This window comes from Ochotona curzoniae, unplaced genomic scaffold (assembly GCF_017591425.1).
Source record: "Ochotona curzoniae isolate NIBS_2020 unplaced genomic scaffold, NIBS_Ocur_1.0 contig_291, whole genome shotgun sequence".
NCBI classification, from domain to species: Eukaryota; Metazoa; Chordata; class Mammalia; order Lagomorpha; family Ochotonidae; genus Ochotona; species Ochotona curzoniae.
In genome coordinates, this window is record NW_024465649.1 from 17,451,811 (window position 1) to 17,469,941 (window position 18,131).

The following is an 18,131-nucleotide window of genomic DNA, read 5'->3' on the forward strand; positions in this document are numbered from 1 at the left end:
TGGAGAGGAATGATCTAAAAGAGCAGGCAGTAAGTGTATTTAGCATATTGCGAGATCCCCATGAGTGTTTTAAGAGAACAGAGATTTAATTATTTTTAAAGATTTGTTGTTTTTATATTGGAAAGACACTTATACGATTTGGTTCACTCCAAAATTAACTCAATGGACAGACTTTGGCCAGTAAGAAACCAGGCCATGAGCAGGGAGCCAGATTTGAAGTAGAGTAACTGGGACTTGAACCAGCACACATATGGTATAGCAACTCTGTGGGCCAAAGTTTAGTCTGCAGCACCACCAGGCCAACTCAAATTTAATCCTTAAACTCAAAACTCTAATGGTGATAATCCTTTTACCTGTGCTTTTCTGCTTCCCTTGGTAATCTCTTCATGTGCTTAACAATTGTAAAATAAGGTATGTGTGCAAAACACAACAGAGCAAATGAAGAAACCCAAAGCTTGACATATATAAAGCTCAGGTGCTTTTCCTTGGCTTTTTTATACTTTGTAATTGCTTTTTATTTTTCCTTTATTATTATTATTTTCCAAGAGAGTTCTGTAGGCATAGGGATTCCTCCAATCCCCTCTCCTTTCTCCCTCCTCCTTCTACCTTCCCACCATTTCCCCCCATATTATCACAGTGGTATAATCCTTTGGTAACAGTTGCAATTTGACATTCTGCAATTTCACCTTTGCCTATACCTACAATGCAGAGGCTAAACTGAGATGCAGAACTATTCCACGGGTCACATGACTGTTAAGCAGTAGTTCCAGGATGAGGATTTGGTGATCAAAACCTTTACTTTCTATCTCTTTTAAATTCTAGTAAATTTCAGCAAAACTGAAATGATGAGAGATAAATATTATATAGTTACTAAAATCTATAGAAGAGTTGTATTGTATAGTACCATACAGTATAGTACTTACAGTAGTACTATACTAAGCATTTAATATAGAACAGCTATTAAGTCTAAGAATACCCTGCAATGCTTTCTTTCATCTTGGAAAATGAAATAAAATTCTTCCAGAGTAAAGAAAAGCTAAAAGAATTTGCCTCTTCCAAACCTGCTCTACAAATGATACTTCAAGATGTTCTCTTGACAGAGAAGAGGAATAGCACCTACCAAAACCAAAGGCGAACGGGAAGAACATCCCAGTAAAATGACAACAGAAGACTAAATCAATGAACAACCCATTCCTAAAATGACAGGACCAAAGTACCACCTATGTATATTTAATTCTAAATGTAAATTGCTTAAGCTCAATCAAACATCATAGATTAGTAGGCTGGATTAAAAAACAAAACCCATCTATTTATTGTCTGGAGGAAACACACTCCAACAAAGATCAGCAGAAACTATATCACATGGGTTTTGTTGTTTTCTGTTGGTTTCATCTCCTCAAAACACTTTCTTCTGATTAAATCATTCAACGACTCGTAGATCATACAGTGGCATCATTTTCTTCAAGAAGGCTCTTGATTTTCACTTCTTCAGGTACACGTTGGACATTTAATAGCATGTTGTTTAACTTCTTGGTGTTGTTAATTTCTTTTTTCTCCCGGAAGTTGATTTTGTTTTGTGGCTCTTCATTTAAGGGAAGGTATAGTAGTTGTGTAATGGAGACTGTCATATCTAGTAACATGTCATTTAACTTCATGGCATTGTAAATTTCTATTTTTCTTTCTATTGTTGATTTTGTATCATGACTTTTCATTTAAGGGAATGTGCAGTAGTTATGTAATGGAGACTAACAACCAGATGTGACGATGCAGTGTGGTATGCATCTCTGTTTCCAGACAAAGATGGACTATATTATATTTTGACAATAGGATTCTGGACTCTCTGCCATTGTCCATGCCCACAATGATAAACATATGACTGAGTATGAAGAGCTATATGTTAGTAATGATATAAAGGAACTGGGGGGGGGGGAGGGAATTGGGGAGGGGATAGGGAATATGGAACTGTATCGTAAAATGATAGCAATAATAATAAAATGTGAAAAAAAAACAAACTATCCTAGAACAGACAAAAAGCCTCTCCACATTTTAGTTCATAAAGACAAGCTTGTTTTCACCTTCTGTCTTCGTGTGCAGTGTGCATCCACATCCCTATCTCTGAATATGACTTCTCTCATAGAAAACTGAGTCATATTTCTCTCTAAAACAACCACTTCTTTCATTCTACCAGTAGGCTGTCTCCCTCTTTAAACTTTTTTATATAACTTAATGTGACAGCTGCTTAAGTGGTCAAAGGTTCAGAGATGAACACCTGTTTGCTAGACCTGCCACCACCTTCTCTGAAGAAGCTGGTTACCTGATGAATTTCACAAAATTGAAAGATAAGCAGCAATCTCCCATTGCAGGAAGCAATCCTGTTACTGAAAAGCAGCCTCTGGATGGACTTGGTCGCTGTATTTAACATCCTTAAGGCAGGATGTCAAGACTCCGCAAATAAAACTTATAGGAGGCTGCATGCTACTGGGAAAATGCTTATATAAAGTAGCAGTCATTGTTTATCTGACATAAAATCTAACTTGGATTCTTACATTTTTTCTGACAACTCTGAGAATTTATTGTTGTAGAAAGATATGGAAATATTTTATTTCTAATAATACCACACTCCAATTTCCACTCTTTCTGAGCTTTCCCCTTTTCTTACCACAGGTAAAATGGGAACCACAGGACTATCTCTTTCCAGATACTTGTTTGTGATGTGCCTTCTTGAGATGGTAACACTAACTTCAGGTATGAATCTCTCACCAGCCTTATAAACCTTCACAATAACAACTGTGCAAAAAAAAAGGCAAGCTCTTTTGACCATTGTTCTTAAGGTTTGATGCACAGTCTATAATTAGGGTGAGTACTATAGGGTCCAACTTTCAAACAAAGAACTATTTCCAATTAGCAAGTTTTCTTTAACATGTAGCAGAGGAAAAACAAATGAAGGAGACCTAATGTTTGGCCTTGAAAGCTCATTATTTATCTGAGAAGACATGAATTACCAACCAAATCCATCTTGGAATCCAGGTTCTGCTATCAGTGTTGTAGAAGCTAAGAAAATGGAGCAGCTTCCAAATTGGTGGAGTCATGATTGTTGATGAAAATTTACATGTGTAAGTGGAGCTATGCAAAAAAATGTTTTAAAGTGGATATTTTGAAGATGCATGGAACATTCTCAACATTTTTTAAATCTCCAAAGTTTGAGCATAAATGGTAGAAATTACCGCTGAGCATATATAGATAGCATCAAATTTTCAATTATTCAAAGTAATATTACTTTGATTAATTACTTTGATTTACTACAAGTATGATTTAATCATACTTGTAGATATGGATGTAGGGAATATCACTGTAAATGCAATTGTTCGTAGGAGGTTTTATTATGTTATTGGAAACATTACCTGAATTGGTTAACAAGGTACACTTCTACAAACATTATATCTGAGTTTGTAGATTGGATTATAGAGGATTCAAAGTTTTTTCTCTTTTCCAAACATAACAGAAGAAAAACATAATTTTGTATCATTATATTTTACTTTTTTAATGAATGATTAAGGTCGAGTATCTTTTCAAAATTATGTTTTCTATGAACTACCAAGGTCCTAACTCTTTACATTCCTTGAATTGTTAGTCTTTCCTTTGCTGCTTTGTAAGAACTCTTTTTATAATAGTTATTTATATGTATTTTAACAGCTTGTAGTGTTCATTTCATGTAAAATTATCATATACACACATACATATTATTTTCCTTGAAAGTAGACATACTAGTATGACATAATATGGGATTCATGACCAGGATCATAAAATGAGGGAAAAAGGTATTTTATTATATCTAGGATATAATTCAATGAAGACAATTATAACTATACAAAAATAATGTTAAATTCAGTTTTATACTCTTGATATACACTCCAATATTAGGAATTCACTTTTTGATTTACCAATTTTATGAATATATTTTAATAGTTTAAAATATACATATTTATTTATTTGAGAAACACAAAGAAAGCAAGGGAGAAAAGGAGCTCTCATTGGCTAGTTCACTCCCCATATGCATGGGAAGGGCAGAGAAGAATCCGGGAGTGCAATCCTGGCCTTTCAATCACGTAAGCCATTTCTGCTGCTTCCATCACATACACTGGAGTTAAGTTAGTGTCACATCTAAAGTCAAGTATGGAACACAGGTACTTAAATGTGGGTTATCAAAATCTTAACTGTTAATCCCTATTCCACATAATTCTCACCAGCTTATAGTTCAATGATTTTGCTCATAATATATTTGATGTGTAGAATATTTTGAGCTTTGACTTTATATTTAATGGATTACAAAATTTCCCCCAAGCTCCATTTGTTTTGTTCTCCTTTTTCCCGAGTTACAAAATTGTAATGGACTTCATTTCCTAGAGGAGTTTTAAGTTTGCTAAAAATTATGTAGAAACTCTTCAGAGTTCCTATTTAACTTCACTCTTATTTTCCAATTTGCAACCCATACCTGCAGTTCCCTCTGTTAGTGCATTTTCCTATTCTGTCACACTTATTACAATTGATGGACCTAGATTCACAAATTAGTATTAAGCAGAATTAAAGTTTACACTAGGGTTCATTTGTTCAGCTATACAATTCTCTAAGTTTTATCAAATTGTTACATAAATGAATCACAGAAGGCCTCTTGTATGTTAGCCTAATACTGTTATAAAGTTGAGACACATTAATTCAAAAGCCCACCACATAAACCTCAAATTTTTAAATTCTAATTGTGGTAACCATTTCTCAAACAGGCAGTTTTAGCCATTGAATGCCTGTCTGCCTTGCAAACTCTGTAAAAGTGAACCTGATATCTGCCAGGTGTGGCTCTACAAAGCCCATCATGCTTGATGAGAGTTCTCTGAGCTCGTCTCCAGCTACAGGCTATGTTCGCTGGACGGAAGCCATCATCCACCTTCTCAAGCTTCCTAAGAAACATCAATTTAGCTTAGTTAACTCAAGCATCATGTAAATTGACTCTGAAAATTGATGTTTGTTTTTTTGATAAAAACCTTACACAACTGCTTCCCTGAATTACCTGTTCCACTGCTCTCCCACCTGGGGAGTTTCTCCATTCTCCTCCCCTTCTGGGTGATGGCCCCGCTCATCTCTGCCAGGTCTCCTGCAGTGGTGACTGCCTCCCTCAGCATCCCTCAGTGTGGTCCAACCAGAAGTGTGTGGTATGATACTGCCGCCTTGTGCTCCTCTTTTTCCTTGATCATCCACTGAAATCCATGATGAAAGGAATCCAGTATCAGTGATATACAGAGAATTTCATCATCCTAAAAAGATCTATGTGTATCATCTGTTCGTGTTCATGTTTCTCTCCCACTTAAACCCTGATGGACTCTAGGGCCAGCACAATGACGCTACTGGTTAATTCTCCACCTGAAAGTGCCAACATTCCATGTGGGCTCCAGTTGGTGTCCTGACTGCCCCACTCTGATCCACCTCTGTATATCCACCTTTTCAATAAAAGTAAATAAGTCGGGCTCGGTGCGGTGGCGCAAGTGGTTAAGGTCCTCGCCTTGCACGCCCGGGATCCCATATGGGCGCCGGTTCTAATCCCGGCAGCCCCGCTTCCCTTCCAGCTCCCTGCCTGTGGCCCGGGAGGGCAGTCGAGGACAGCCCAAAGCTTTGGGACCCTGCACCTGTGTGGGAGACCCGGAAGAGGCTCCTGGCTTCAGATCGGCATAGCATCGGCCATAGTGCGCACTTGGGGAGTGAATCATGGGACGGAAGATCTTCCTCTCTGTCTCTCCTCTCTGCTCCTCTCTGTATATCCACCTTTCCAATAAAAAAAAAGTAAATAAGTCTAAAACAAAATAAGTAAAATCCCAGATGAGCTCTACTCTTGTAATTGTATAGTCTTGCCTTTGCCTTTTGTCAAATCATTGGAATCAGTTTCCAAAACTGACTCAATTCACTTAGTAATAGGCACCAAAGTTTTTCCATATAATATATGTTAAGCACTAAGTAGTATGCGTTAGGCTTCCTTTCATAGCTTCACTAGCTCATTTCTTAATGATGAAATGGTACACTATATGTAGAGACCACAATTTTACCCACTGACTTTCTCTTAGAGAAATATAAAGATATTGTAAACATTTGGGGGCAAGATTTGTGTTTGTTTTAAAGACAGAGTGCACTGAAAGAGAGAGAGAGGGAGATTAAAATGAGATACAGAGTTCTTCCATTTACTGGTTCACTCCCAAACGGCCGCAACAGCCAGAGCTTGCCTGTCTGAAGCCCAGGTTAAGGAGTTTTTACAGGTCTCTCACGAGGATGCAGGGGCCCAACTACTTGGGCAGTCTTCTGCTGCTTTCCTCAGGCCATCCAACTCCTGGTGACAATAGGATCAGAAGTGAAATAGCTGAGACTGGCAATGATTCCAATATATTATACCATGATGCTGACACTCTGGGCAAGATTTTATGTAGCTGTAGTTTCCAAGTCATTTGCATTATACCTAGGAGTATAATCGCTGGACAAATGTAATAATTACACTACAGTTATTTTACTTGTGATTATTTTAACTTTTATATAAGAATTTAAAACATCTCCAAATAATTAGTGTTTTCAACTATGTAATTGCAGTAACACACATATATATATTAAAGATTTATTTATTTTTATTAGAAAGGCAAATGTACAGAGAGGAGGAAAGAGAGAGGAAGATCTTCCGTCCGATGATTCACTCCCCAACTGGATGCAATGACCGGTGCTGCACTGATCCAAAGCCAGGAGCCAGGAATCTCTTCCAGGTCTCCCAGGCAGGTGCAGGATCCCAAGGCTTTGGGCCGTCCTCGACTGCTTTCCCAGGCCACAGCAGGGAGCTGGATGGGAAGTGGAGCTGCCGGAGTTATAACAAGCGCCCATATGGGATCCCAGCACATTCAAGGCAAAGATCTTAACCGCTACACTATCACACCAGACCTGCAGCAATATATTTTAAGACAATAAAATTGAAAGCATCATTAATTCTCAAATATATGAAATTATTTTCAGGAATTAATTATATAGATTCACAATAAAATAGGAATAATTTATACACCAAGTGGTATTCCTTTCCATGTACAAAATAATATTTAATAGCATAAATCCAAAGTGCTTAATCACACCTTGTTACTTAAGTCTCCTTGGTTTGTAGGTGTGAGAAAATGTGAATTTAGTAGTCTTTCCCAAGTGACCTGTATCAGAAAGGGTTGGGGGTGATAAGGATCATCATCACATAAGTCAGTAGAGAATACTTGAGCATCAACCAATTTTTCATCTTCTTCTCAATGAGCAGAATCAGGGACAAAACTGAGAAAGCCTTAAATATCACCTAGTATCTTACTGTATCCCATTCAAGGACAAAATACCAACAGAGAGAGTTTCTGAATCTCTGATCTGAAAGAACATCTGTTACACCAAAAGGGGAAAACAAAACATACAACATCTTAATCTAATCTGGAGACATTTAAAGGACGATATAGTAATGCATGAAGAAGTCTTGGTAAGACTCAAGAGAATTGAGGGTCTATATGCTAAGCACAGGACTCCAGTAGTTAAAAATATATAAAATAAGATATATAAAATTAAGTGCTCAATGTCTGAGAATTTTTAGGAATTGAGAAATATATGAATTACCTGATTCAAGACACCCTATGAGACTCAGCCAGAAAAACGCATAAATTCCTACTCTCATTAAAGTTCAGCAAATCTCAAAAGCAATCTCTGAGAGTGATACCTATGAATTACAGTGAATCTATTAGAAGCTTAAAAATTAAACTGGAATTATGGAATTGTAAAAATTTTAAAAAGAAATAAAGAAGGATGAGAGTAGGTGTGGGATATGGACAGGAGGAGTAAGATGGGGAGTGTGTGCACATAAATCTGAACTGTGAACTATATGACATTACTCAATTTACATAAGTTCAATAAGTTAAAATAAAAGCAACTCATAACCACAAAATAATAAACTTAGAAAAAGCAAAAAGACAGTCTGAGTAAAACTGCTTATGCATGAATTAACAGAATAAAACAAGAAACAACTAGCAATCTGGTAGTTCTCTTAAGAGAAACAAATTATTTAGTGGTAAAAGAAATGTATTTTTAGTTTCTTAAGGGAAACAATTTGATGAATTACCATTCAAGCCAAAGGCAAAGTTAACATATCTCTAATGAAGACTCAAACGTTACCTTCAATAAGCTATGTGTGTGTGTGTGTGTGTGTGGTGTAATGGATGAAATCAAAGATGTGCCCTGAGTTGTATTCCTATCTTTTAATTACAATCTCCCTCTACAGAAGAGTTCACAGTAAATGGCTTGGAGAAGCCAGTCTTGGTTCAGTTGGGTGCAGAAGTTGAGCTCAGTTGTCAGTTGTCCCCACCACAGAATGCGCAACACATGGAGATCCGCTGGTTCCGGAACCGCTACAACCAACCTGTGTACCTATATAACAATGGTAGAGACCTACATGCAGAAACTGTCTCCAGGTATGTGGAGAGAACAGAGCTTGTGAAAGACGCCATTGGAGAAGGTAAAGTCACCCTCAGAATCTTTAATGTCAGTGCTGATGACGACGGCAAATACCACTGCTTCTTCAAAGATGGTGATTTCTATGAAGAAGCCATAATACAAGTAAATGTCATAGGTAAGGATGGAGCCTCTGAGGTCTGCACTTTTCTAATCTATCCGAGGATGGTGTCAGGAAAATTCCCATGTTTCTCCCTACTCTGATTCCATAGCTTAATCAGCAAGTTCAAATGAATCAATCTGGTGTTTTGAACTTTTAGTAGAGTACCAAGGATGAAAATTATATGTGTGCAAACGTCAACTTTATTTATAGACTGTTTTTCTTAAAAGATGGATTTGTTTTGTTTAAAAGACAGAACATGGAGGGAGGAAAGGAAAGAGATTGAGAAAGAAAGAGACCTCACTGGTTAATGCCCCAAATAGCTGCAACAACCAGTTCGGGGCCAGGCCAAAGTCAGGAACTCCATCCCAACCTCCCACCTTGGTGGGAGGAACCTGAGTTCTGGGGCCATCTTCAGCTGATTTTCCAGGTACATCAGAGTCAGGTGAATCACAAGCTAAGCAGCCAGGATTTAAACCATCATTGGGATACAGGATCTGGGTATCTCAAGAAGCGATTTAGCCTGCTACACCATAGCACCACTCCAATAGACTGTTTCATATGTCTACATGTGTTGTTAAATTTCTATAGGATCAGAATATTTCAAGAATTTGTTATTATCCTTTCAACTATTTCTGTCAGCATTGTAGCAAAATTTGGCTTGAAACTTAGCTGAATTTTTACAAAAGTCTCATTAATTAATGATAATTCTTGCTCTCATTTTGCTATGACTCAATGCATTGGCTACACATTCTAGATTAATTTTCTCAAGTCTTTTTTTCAAAAAGCTTTCATCTATAATAATGAGAGTCCAAATGTCCAGATTTGATGTGTGTGTGTGTGTGTGTGTGTGTGTGTGTGCACTATTATGGGGTATGAGTGAGATCACACCAGACATGTCTAAGGTTTTATTAAAGAGTCTTTATTAACCAAGCTTGGTGATAGCAGAACATACTAAAATAACAGATCACAAGTCCAATCAAAGCGGTATACAGGGACCATGCTCAGGGGATTACCTGTCCTGGATTAGCCAAGAGTTGCGGTGCCAGAGTAACAGAAACACCTGACCAGAAAGAGATAGTGAGCCCCCACTTCACGGGCCTTTTAAAGGGGCTTGTGAGGGGTGTGGTTACACAACAGTGCAATACCATCTCCTCTCAGTTGATAGGTGTCACAGGTGGGCAGGAGTGAATACCTGAATGCTGTGAGTTAAGGAGTTAATTCGTGCTCATTGGGATGGGCAGGAACAGAAACTGGACTTGCAGCTAAAGAGACTAGCTGCACTCATCTGCATCCAACATACTGGCCAAATTCAGACATGGGGGGAAGAGTAAACAAGGAGAGATGAAGGAGCAATCACTGGCTGCACTCCATAACATTCACATGCATTTAAGGAAATCACATCTTCTGTCAAATATTTAAAAAAACAAAGACATGGAAGACAGTGTACTTAATGCAGACTAATATACTTCTCAATTACAAAAACAAAGTGTAGAGTTCCAGGCCCAATAACAGTTAATATCTTTTTTGAATATTTTATGATATGCAACTCTATAATCTAGAGCTGAAGTATACAGCATGATATTTGCTAGCCACATTTGGTTATCTAGATTGTACGTACTTAAATTAATTGAAGTTAAACAAAATTAAACAGTTTTTAAGTCACATGTGAAGTAGTTCACAGTGGCAAGTAGTTACTGTATTAGGTAGTAAAATTATAGAAAACTTGCATCATTACAGGAAATTTTATTGGAAAAATCTGTTTTAGGGTTAGTCTTAAATCTCTTTTAATTTTTGTTTGATTCACACATTAGATAAGCATCAAGTTTGAAAAATATCCTGAAACTTATTTTTCTCTAAAGTTACATACACTCTATTTTGAACATGGTGACAAAATTATTATTTTGTATAAATGACACAAAATAAAAAATGATGTATGCAAAAATCATACAAATTAAATTTCAAATAAAGTTGTAACCTTGCATTTATAAGTCTTTCATGGTTGTTCAAAAGTGAAGAACAATGGCGATAGAAGAGATGAAATTATAAATTCCACAAGGACTGATGTCTTGGTTGTTTTTCTTTTGCTAGCTAGTAATGGTCATAGTGCCCCCACAGAACTTGGCTATCAATCCATGCAGATAATTGCAATTGAAATGCTAAAGGAAAGTTTTGATTTCTTTGTTCAGCTTACCTGCTTTCACCTGAAAATCCTGCTGTTTTTCTTTTCAACCAGCTACAAGCTTAGAAATACAGCTTCTCCTGTATCCACCCAATATCAAAGGCATTGTGGTAGAGTGTAATTCCAGGGGATGGTTCCCCGAGCCTCAGATGGAATGGAGAGACAGCAGAGAAGAGGTCATTGCATCTGCTTCCAAAACCGTCTCACAGGACGGAGACAAATTGTTCAACATGCACATGACCCTTCTCCTTAATAGCAGCTCCTCTGAGAACATCACTTGCTGCCTTAGAAATCCTGTGACTGGTCAGGAGGAAAGGACAAGCCTCGTTTTATCAGGTGAGATTTGTACTTCACATGCTAGCCATTGTCATATAATTTACAAACTAACAGAAAAAGTACTTTCTTCACTTCTGTTCTAAGACAACACTTTCTTAACCTTTCATTTCTTGTTTGCTTTTCTTCTTGTTCCCTTCCCCACATTTCATTTTTTCATTCTTCCTCCTTTATATTGGAGTCAAGTGCAAAGTTCTTGAATCATTTCTGTTTTGTGACTTTATTCTGTTTCATGGCTTTCGTACCATCCCTATGGTGATGCCTTCTCAAATTATATCTCCTGCCCAGAACTCTCTCCTCAGAAGTTACCTGGAAACCCAACATCTTAACATGCAAATCTAGTTAATAGCTCAAGTCAATACATCACAAACAAACAAATCTCCCAATTCTGCCTTGCCAATCATGCTTCATATTTTTAAGTTTATCAGAACAAAATCATTATAATCATTTTTTACCATTTTTAATCCTCTTTCTATAAAGCCACAATTCTAGCTCTACCTTGAAGACATACCCAGAGTCTCACCAACTTCCTACCACCTGGCTACTGCCATCCCACTCCGAGACCTCGTCATCCATGGTCTGAATTTTGCCAATACCGTCCTGGAAGTTCTGCTTCTTTTTTTAGTTTTGTCCATCACGGTATATTCTCAAAGTATAGGATGAAAGACTCATTTTAAATGCAAGGCATAAAGCATCACCTTCTATTCAAGATTCTATAGTTTTTCTCATTTGCAGAGGAAAATTTCCCCAAATATCCTTTTCCCTATTTCATAGATTTCCTCGCTGTTCCTTAATCATGTCAGTCAGACTCAGCTTGAAGATCTTTATTCCAGTTGGCTTTTCTTCCTGGAATGCTATAAAGTCTATGAACTTCCCCTTTCTCTTTCTGTTCATGCTCAACCTATCCCCTACCTCCTCAATCCCTTTGGCTTTTCTTTTAACATAGTATAATTAATTTTGAGCATCCTGCATAACTTGTTTGTGGTGTTTATTGTCTCTTACGCCACTATCTCCAAAAGATGAGGATAGAATCTTTGTTGGTTTTATATTCTGATATATCACAGCTGCTTCACATAGTGGGTAAATAATAAGCAATTGCTTTCTTAAATGATTATAATTAAATAAAAAAGTCTGGTAGACGTTGAAGAAAATATACATGTATCAGTGCTTTTGTCCATAAAATTAATGCAAGCATTCATTTTTAATAAAATATGTGTTTTTTTAAAAAATTGAATTTTGGGTAGTGAATTACAATTCTGGGAAGTAGCAGCATCTCAGACAGCTCTTGTGTTCCATTCACTGGAGGGCAGAAAACACAAGTAGGAACAAATACTCATTATAAAGCACAATCATCAAATTTAAACTCACTTGGGATATTGTCCTTGCTGGATTAATGAGTTGGCAAAGGTCTTTTTGAGTTGTTTTCAGCTGCAGTCCGGAGAAGCTTGCATGGGTATAGGATTGGTTCTAAAGCCACAAACTATTAATTATGTGCATCCACTCATTCCAAGTTTAGGCCATGACAAACATCTTTACAATGAGACAACAAAACTCTTGATTGTTTCTATAGTGGCTTCTTAGATTCATCTTCTTGTTCAGTAATATGGGACAAAGAGGAATATTCCTGGTAGGATTAGACTTTTTTTCTTTAGGAAGTAAGAATTAAGCTTCCCAGATGAAATGACAGGCATTCATTCTCAATATACACAGAGCAACATGCCAAGGAAGATACTTGTTCATATTAAAAGGAGGAAAGGTCATTTAAACTTATATTTCTCCAAATGTATTCAGGGAGTTTAATACCAAACACAATGAAGATATTGAAGAATTAAGGATTTCAGCAGTACAGAAAATTTAGAGAAAAAGCCAAAAGCTTACCTTGGAGCTGACTTTGTTACAGTTTCCCTGGAAACCTGTTCTGAGGCTTTGCTCCCCTGCTCACCTTTCTGCCAAGGAAAATGAGACAGAATTAATGGGAAGGAACAGAGGCTCTGCTCTGTGCCAGCCTCAAACAAACCACACCTATCCCACACTAGACACTACTCTACTCTCACCCACCCAATTACATCAGCCTCCCCACACTGACCCAAGTGCGAGTTTCAGATTGATGCAGTCTTGAATGTCAATATGCTTTGGATGCATTCTCATTCTGAGTGGTGTAATTTGTGATTCTCTATTTCAGCGGAGCTATCCCCATGGAGACGTATTTGGACATTGAGTCTGATTGCCATTTTTGTTGTGCTGCTGGTATTTGTAATGCTGCCTGGTATTGAACTGCAAATGAGACTCAGAGGTCAGAAAGTTTGAAGGGTGGGAGACACAAAGTGGGGGGCTGAACTGAGACTGTATGTTCCTTGCCTCTCAAGCATGTCTGGACCTGGGGCGTATGTTAAACACACGCTCCCCACCCATCCTGTGTTCCTACATGTTCTTTTACTGCTGGATCTGCTGATAAGACTGATTAGCTGAAAGCCAGAGCTTCTGTACCTCAATCAAATTTAGATCCTCCATGTCTATAATTTATAATTAAGCTGGAAAGGCTTTCTTAACACTCAACAAATAACACATTTCTCATTTGACTTCTGCAATTGTCTGACAATCCTATCAGGAACAGGAAATAGAATCCTGTCTTGTTTATGGCAGAAATAGCTGAGAAGAAGCTCCTCATTGCAGCATCAGGCAAAAAGAATACAGTCATACTAGGTTCAAGCCAGACCTTGAACAAACACACAAATTCACAATTTTCACCTCTATTAACTTCTGTTTTGCAAAATAAACTCAGTTTCTGTTTGCTTATTGACACTGTCCAAGTTAAGATTTGTTTTTCATAATGTCTCTGCTTAATTACATCTTTAATGCATTTCCTTTTTTGCATATGCACTTCCATGGATCATATTTTACTGAACCTACCAAGTCAGCATATGTAGCACCTGTTATCATTTCTCAAATAGCTGCTTGGGGATTTGTAATTAGAAACTTTTAAATTGACCTTTGACAAGAGATTGTCCTCAGTTATTTAGCTGTTCCTCGCCAACATAATATGAGCCTATTTAGAATTGATGCAAGGTTAATTTTTTAACAGGAATCATCACATAATCATTCAGGACTAAAATTTATTAAGTTTTAATATTAACAAACCCTATATTAAAGTCTTTACAGTTACTAATGCATGTATGCTCCCTAAAATACCTTATTATCACTAGCATATGATGAAACATAGACAATTGAAGGTAAGTGGTGTACCTTAAAGGACTAGCAAGTAAAGGCTTCAAGAGTGAACTTAAGGCACGTGAACCCCAACATCCCATAATTTAAACACCACATTAAACTGTGCCCATAATCTACAGAGGAGTGGAGCCATGTCTGGAAATAGATTCCTTATCACAAAATATTTTCATGCTACCATGACATCTCCTAGATAAAATTTTAAAAGCATGTTGTCTTTCATTCACAAGATTCTTGTATCTAATGCTCTAAGGATCTCTTCGTTCAGTTCTCTAGAACTGTCCTTCTCCAAGCCCTTTTCAAATGCAAGTAGAAGGATGGTGACAAGCCACAACTTTTCCTTGTCCTCTCTAATGAGGCCCTTTGATTGGTGGCAGATTTCCTGCAAACCTCAAGCTTCTCACGTCCAATAAATACCTCTGCTTTGTGTCCCTGCTCACACTGCTCTGATCCTTTAGATCTACATCTGAATTAGTGACCAGCTGGCATTGCTTTCTTGACACACTTTTCCAGAACCTGAAGTGTCTCCAAAGCAACAGTTGATGATTGTGTTATCTCTTTTTCCTCAGGTAGATGGCGCAGATTGTCATCTCCCCTTGCGGTGAGCATAATTATAGTCGTGTTATCAGTGTCAGCAACGGTCCCAGTTCTTGTATGGTTGAATTGGAAAGAAAGAGGTAAGTGGGATGAAAAGGATGGAAACCTTCTGAAAATATTTCCTTTCCTCAGCGTCCAATCTGCAGCAAGACATTTAGCTAAAGAGGAGTAATCTTACTTGAAATACAAAAACAACTAACACTTGGGACTGTATGTTATAGGATTCAGATTACAACCTCTTGAATTATATGGGCTTAACCATAAAAGGTTGATGCATCTACATGTATGAAAAAAGTATTTCATAAAACTTTATCCCCCTTCCCCAAGTCCAGGCACTACATCACCTAACACATTATACCACATTATATTGATCTTTCTGTACTTTAAGCTTATAGAAAATCATAATTTAGGATATGTGCAATTTAGGCATAATATGTTTTGTTCAAAGATTGATGCAAGGCAGATGTTCTCAGAATGACTCATATGTCTATGTAAGTTTCACTCAATTTTGTCATGTTTATGCATACCTGAATCTATTCACTATCATTTTGGGGGTCTTTGAGATTGAATTGGTAACAGTCAAAGTTTTGGGATACCTGAACAAACGTGTTTGAAATGTGCCCCATGTGTGAGTTCCCCATAAATGTTTTACATATAAGGCAGTGATCAGAAAAAATATAATAATTCTTTATGCATGTAAGTTGGAGCTATAATCAAATGACAAATGCAGGTGTCACAAGTAGAGCTGGATTCTTTGGGGGGAATATTGTTGTTAATTTTCTCCTGTGAAGTGAAGGCGCTGATGTCTTGAAATCAATCCAGGTTGAAAGTGCCTTTTTAAATCTTTTTCCAAGAAAATCTGTACAGGAGTCTTGCACATTAACTGTGGCAGTACTCAAAGCAGATATCACCCATCGGTACTGGAAGAAAGGGACACAACGATGGCTAATGTATCTTCAATGTTTATTATGTGTCCCATGTTGTCATAGGAATTTAAATACAAACACTACTGTTCCTCAGGAATATATAGTGGCTATAAACGGTAACCAAATATCAAGCTGGCAGTTTTGTTTATATCTATATGTACATATATACACATAAAATATGTAATCACATGTATGTAACTATATGTATATATGTATATATCTATAACTTTTATCCCATATATATTAGTTCAAACAAATCAGAGAAAACATGATATTTGTATTTTTGGTACTGACTTATTTTAATAAGCAAAAGGTTTCTGATTGCATCCATTTTGTTGTGGAAAGTAGGATTTCATTTTTTATGGCTGAGTAACATTCCAGGGTGTGTACATTAAAAATAATTCAATTATGTCGATTTTCAATATATATAATATGAAATATATTGCATTTATTTTATTAAAATATCAACTATTATATTTTATGTAATTATTTTATACATAATATAAAGTATTAAGTATAATATATAATTTATGTTATATAAAATTTATAATTAATATGTAAATACATTTATATTTTATATATAATTATAAAATATCATATATTATATTTTCTATATAATTTCCATTATATATGATATTCCAATATATAATATGTATTATGTGTGATATATAATAATTATTATTATGTCAGAATATATCATATATTATACATATGTAATAATACAATATATACCATATTCTGATATACATTCTGATATTCTAATATATTATATCAATTATAATAAAAGGTAATGATATTATTTATAATATTTATATTATTATTTATAACGTTTATTGAGACTTTCCACTACATTTTTAACTTGCTGTATTGTGTGCTTCATTTCTAATAACTCAATTTTGTTTCAGTAATGCTATTTCTTGTGTAACATATTCCTTAAATGTCTTGAACTTGTGTATGTATTTCTCATTGTTCTTAAGAAGCTTTATTACATTTAAAAAAAAAAACTTTATTTGGCAGTTCCTCAGTGTCTTCCTCAGTTAACTCTAAGGTTGACAGAGGATTTTGCTCAATTGCAGGGGAGATGTCAGTAACCATATTAATTGTGCCTATGTCTCTTCTTTTGCCCTTGGTCATTGCAACTCTGATTAGTGAATTATTCTCTTGATTTATTTACTTTTTTAGCTTAAAAAATTATTTATTTTTATTGGAAAGACAGATATACAGAGAGGAGGAGAGACAGAGAGGAAGATCTTCTGTCTACTGATTCAGTCCTTATGTAGCCACAACAGCCAGAGCTGAGATGATTTGAAGCTAGAAGCCAGGCACCTCCTCTGGGTCTCCCGCATGGGGGCAGGGTCCTAAGTCTTTGGGCCATCATTGACTGCTTTCCCAGGCCATAAGCTGGGAGTTGGATGGGAAATGAAGCAGCTGGGATTAGAACCGGCATCCATATAGGATCACATCACTTGCAAAGTGAGGACTTTAGCCATTAGGCCACTGCGCTGGACCTGAGTCACTTTCTAAAATGCAGATTTTGCGTCCTTTGTATATATTCCTGGGAGTGGAGTTGTTGAATCATATGGTAGATTATTTTTTAATTTTTTTTTTATTATCTAAATACAGATTTATAGGGAGAGAAGAAGAAGAGAGATTTTCCATCTGCTGGTACAATCCCACAAGTGACTGAGGTGTCGGTGAGCCAGTCCAAAACCAGGACCCTGGAACCTCTTCTGGTGCCCCACATGAGTGCAAGGGCCCACAGTCTTTCACTGTTCTCCAAGGTCATTAATAGTGAGACAGATTGAAAGTGGAGCAGCAGGATCTCAAACTGACCCCGAAGTAGAATATCAACACTACAGGCAGTGCTTAACCTACTGTACCATGATATTAGCCACATTTTGATCCATCTGCAGCCTGCTTTCCTTATGCATTTTTGCTGTATAGGCAAGGCGACACCTACTCTTCCTTTTCATTTCTAATCATCCTAATCTTCTAGACCTTGCTCACATATGTGCTGACTCACACACACATATTTTTTTTACATACACATAACTATGGGTACATGTAGATTCTTTCACTTTGATATTACCTTCACAACTAAAATTCCCACTCCTCTTATAAAACTTTCCACAACATATAAGAACAAAGTTGTCTCCTTTCTCAGAAAACCAGTATTTTCCTGAATTCCCTGATACCACTTGCCTATCCCAAGTTTATAATATTC

The 18,131-nt window shown here is 36.7% G+C and overlaps 1 protein-coding gene across 1 annotated transcript in view; it reads left to right on the forward strand.

Annotated features, from left to right (window-relative positions):
* Positions 1–2,666: 2,666 nt before the first annotated feature.
* LOC121155326 (selection and upkeep of intraepithelial T-cells protein 1-like) overlaps positions 2,667–18,131 on the forward strand; it is a 174,715-nt gene continuing 159,250 nt past the window's right edge. Inside the window, exons 1-3 of the mRNA XM_040978620.1 lie at positions 2,667–2,745; positions 8,315–8,662; positions 10,881–11,162. Coding sequence (XP_040834554.1) covers positions 2,670–2,745; positions 8,315–8,662; positions 10,881–11,162 — 706 coding nt within the window. The 5' untranslated portion in view covers positions 2,667–2,669. The remainder of the gene's footprint in view (positions 2,746–8,314; positions 8,663–10,880; positions 11,163–18,131) is intronic.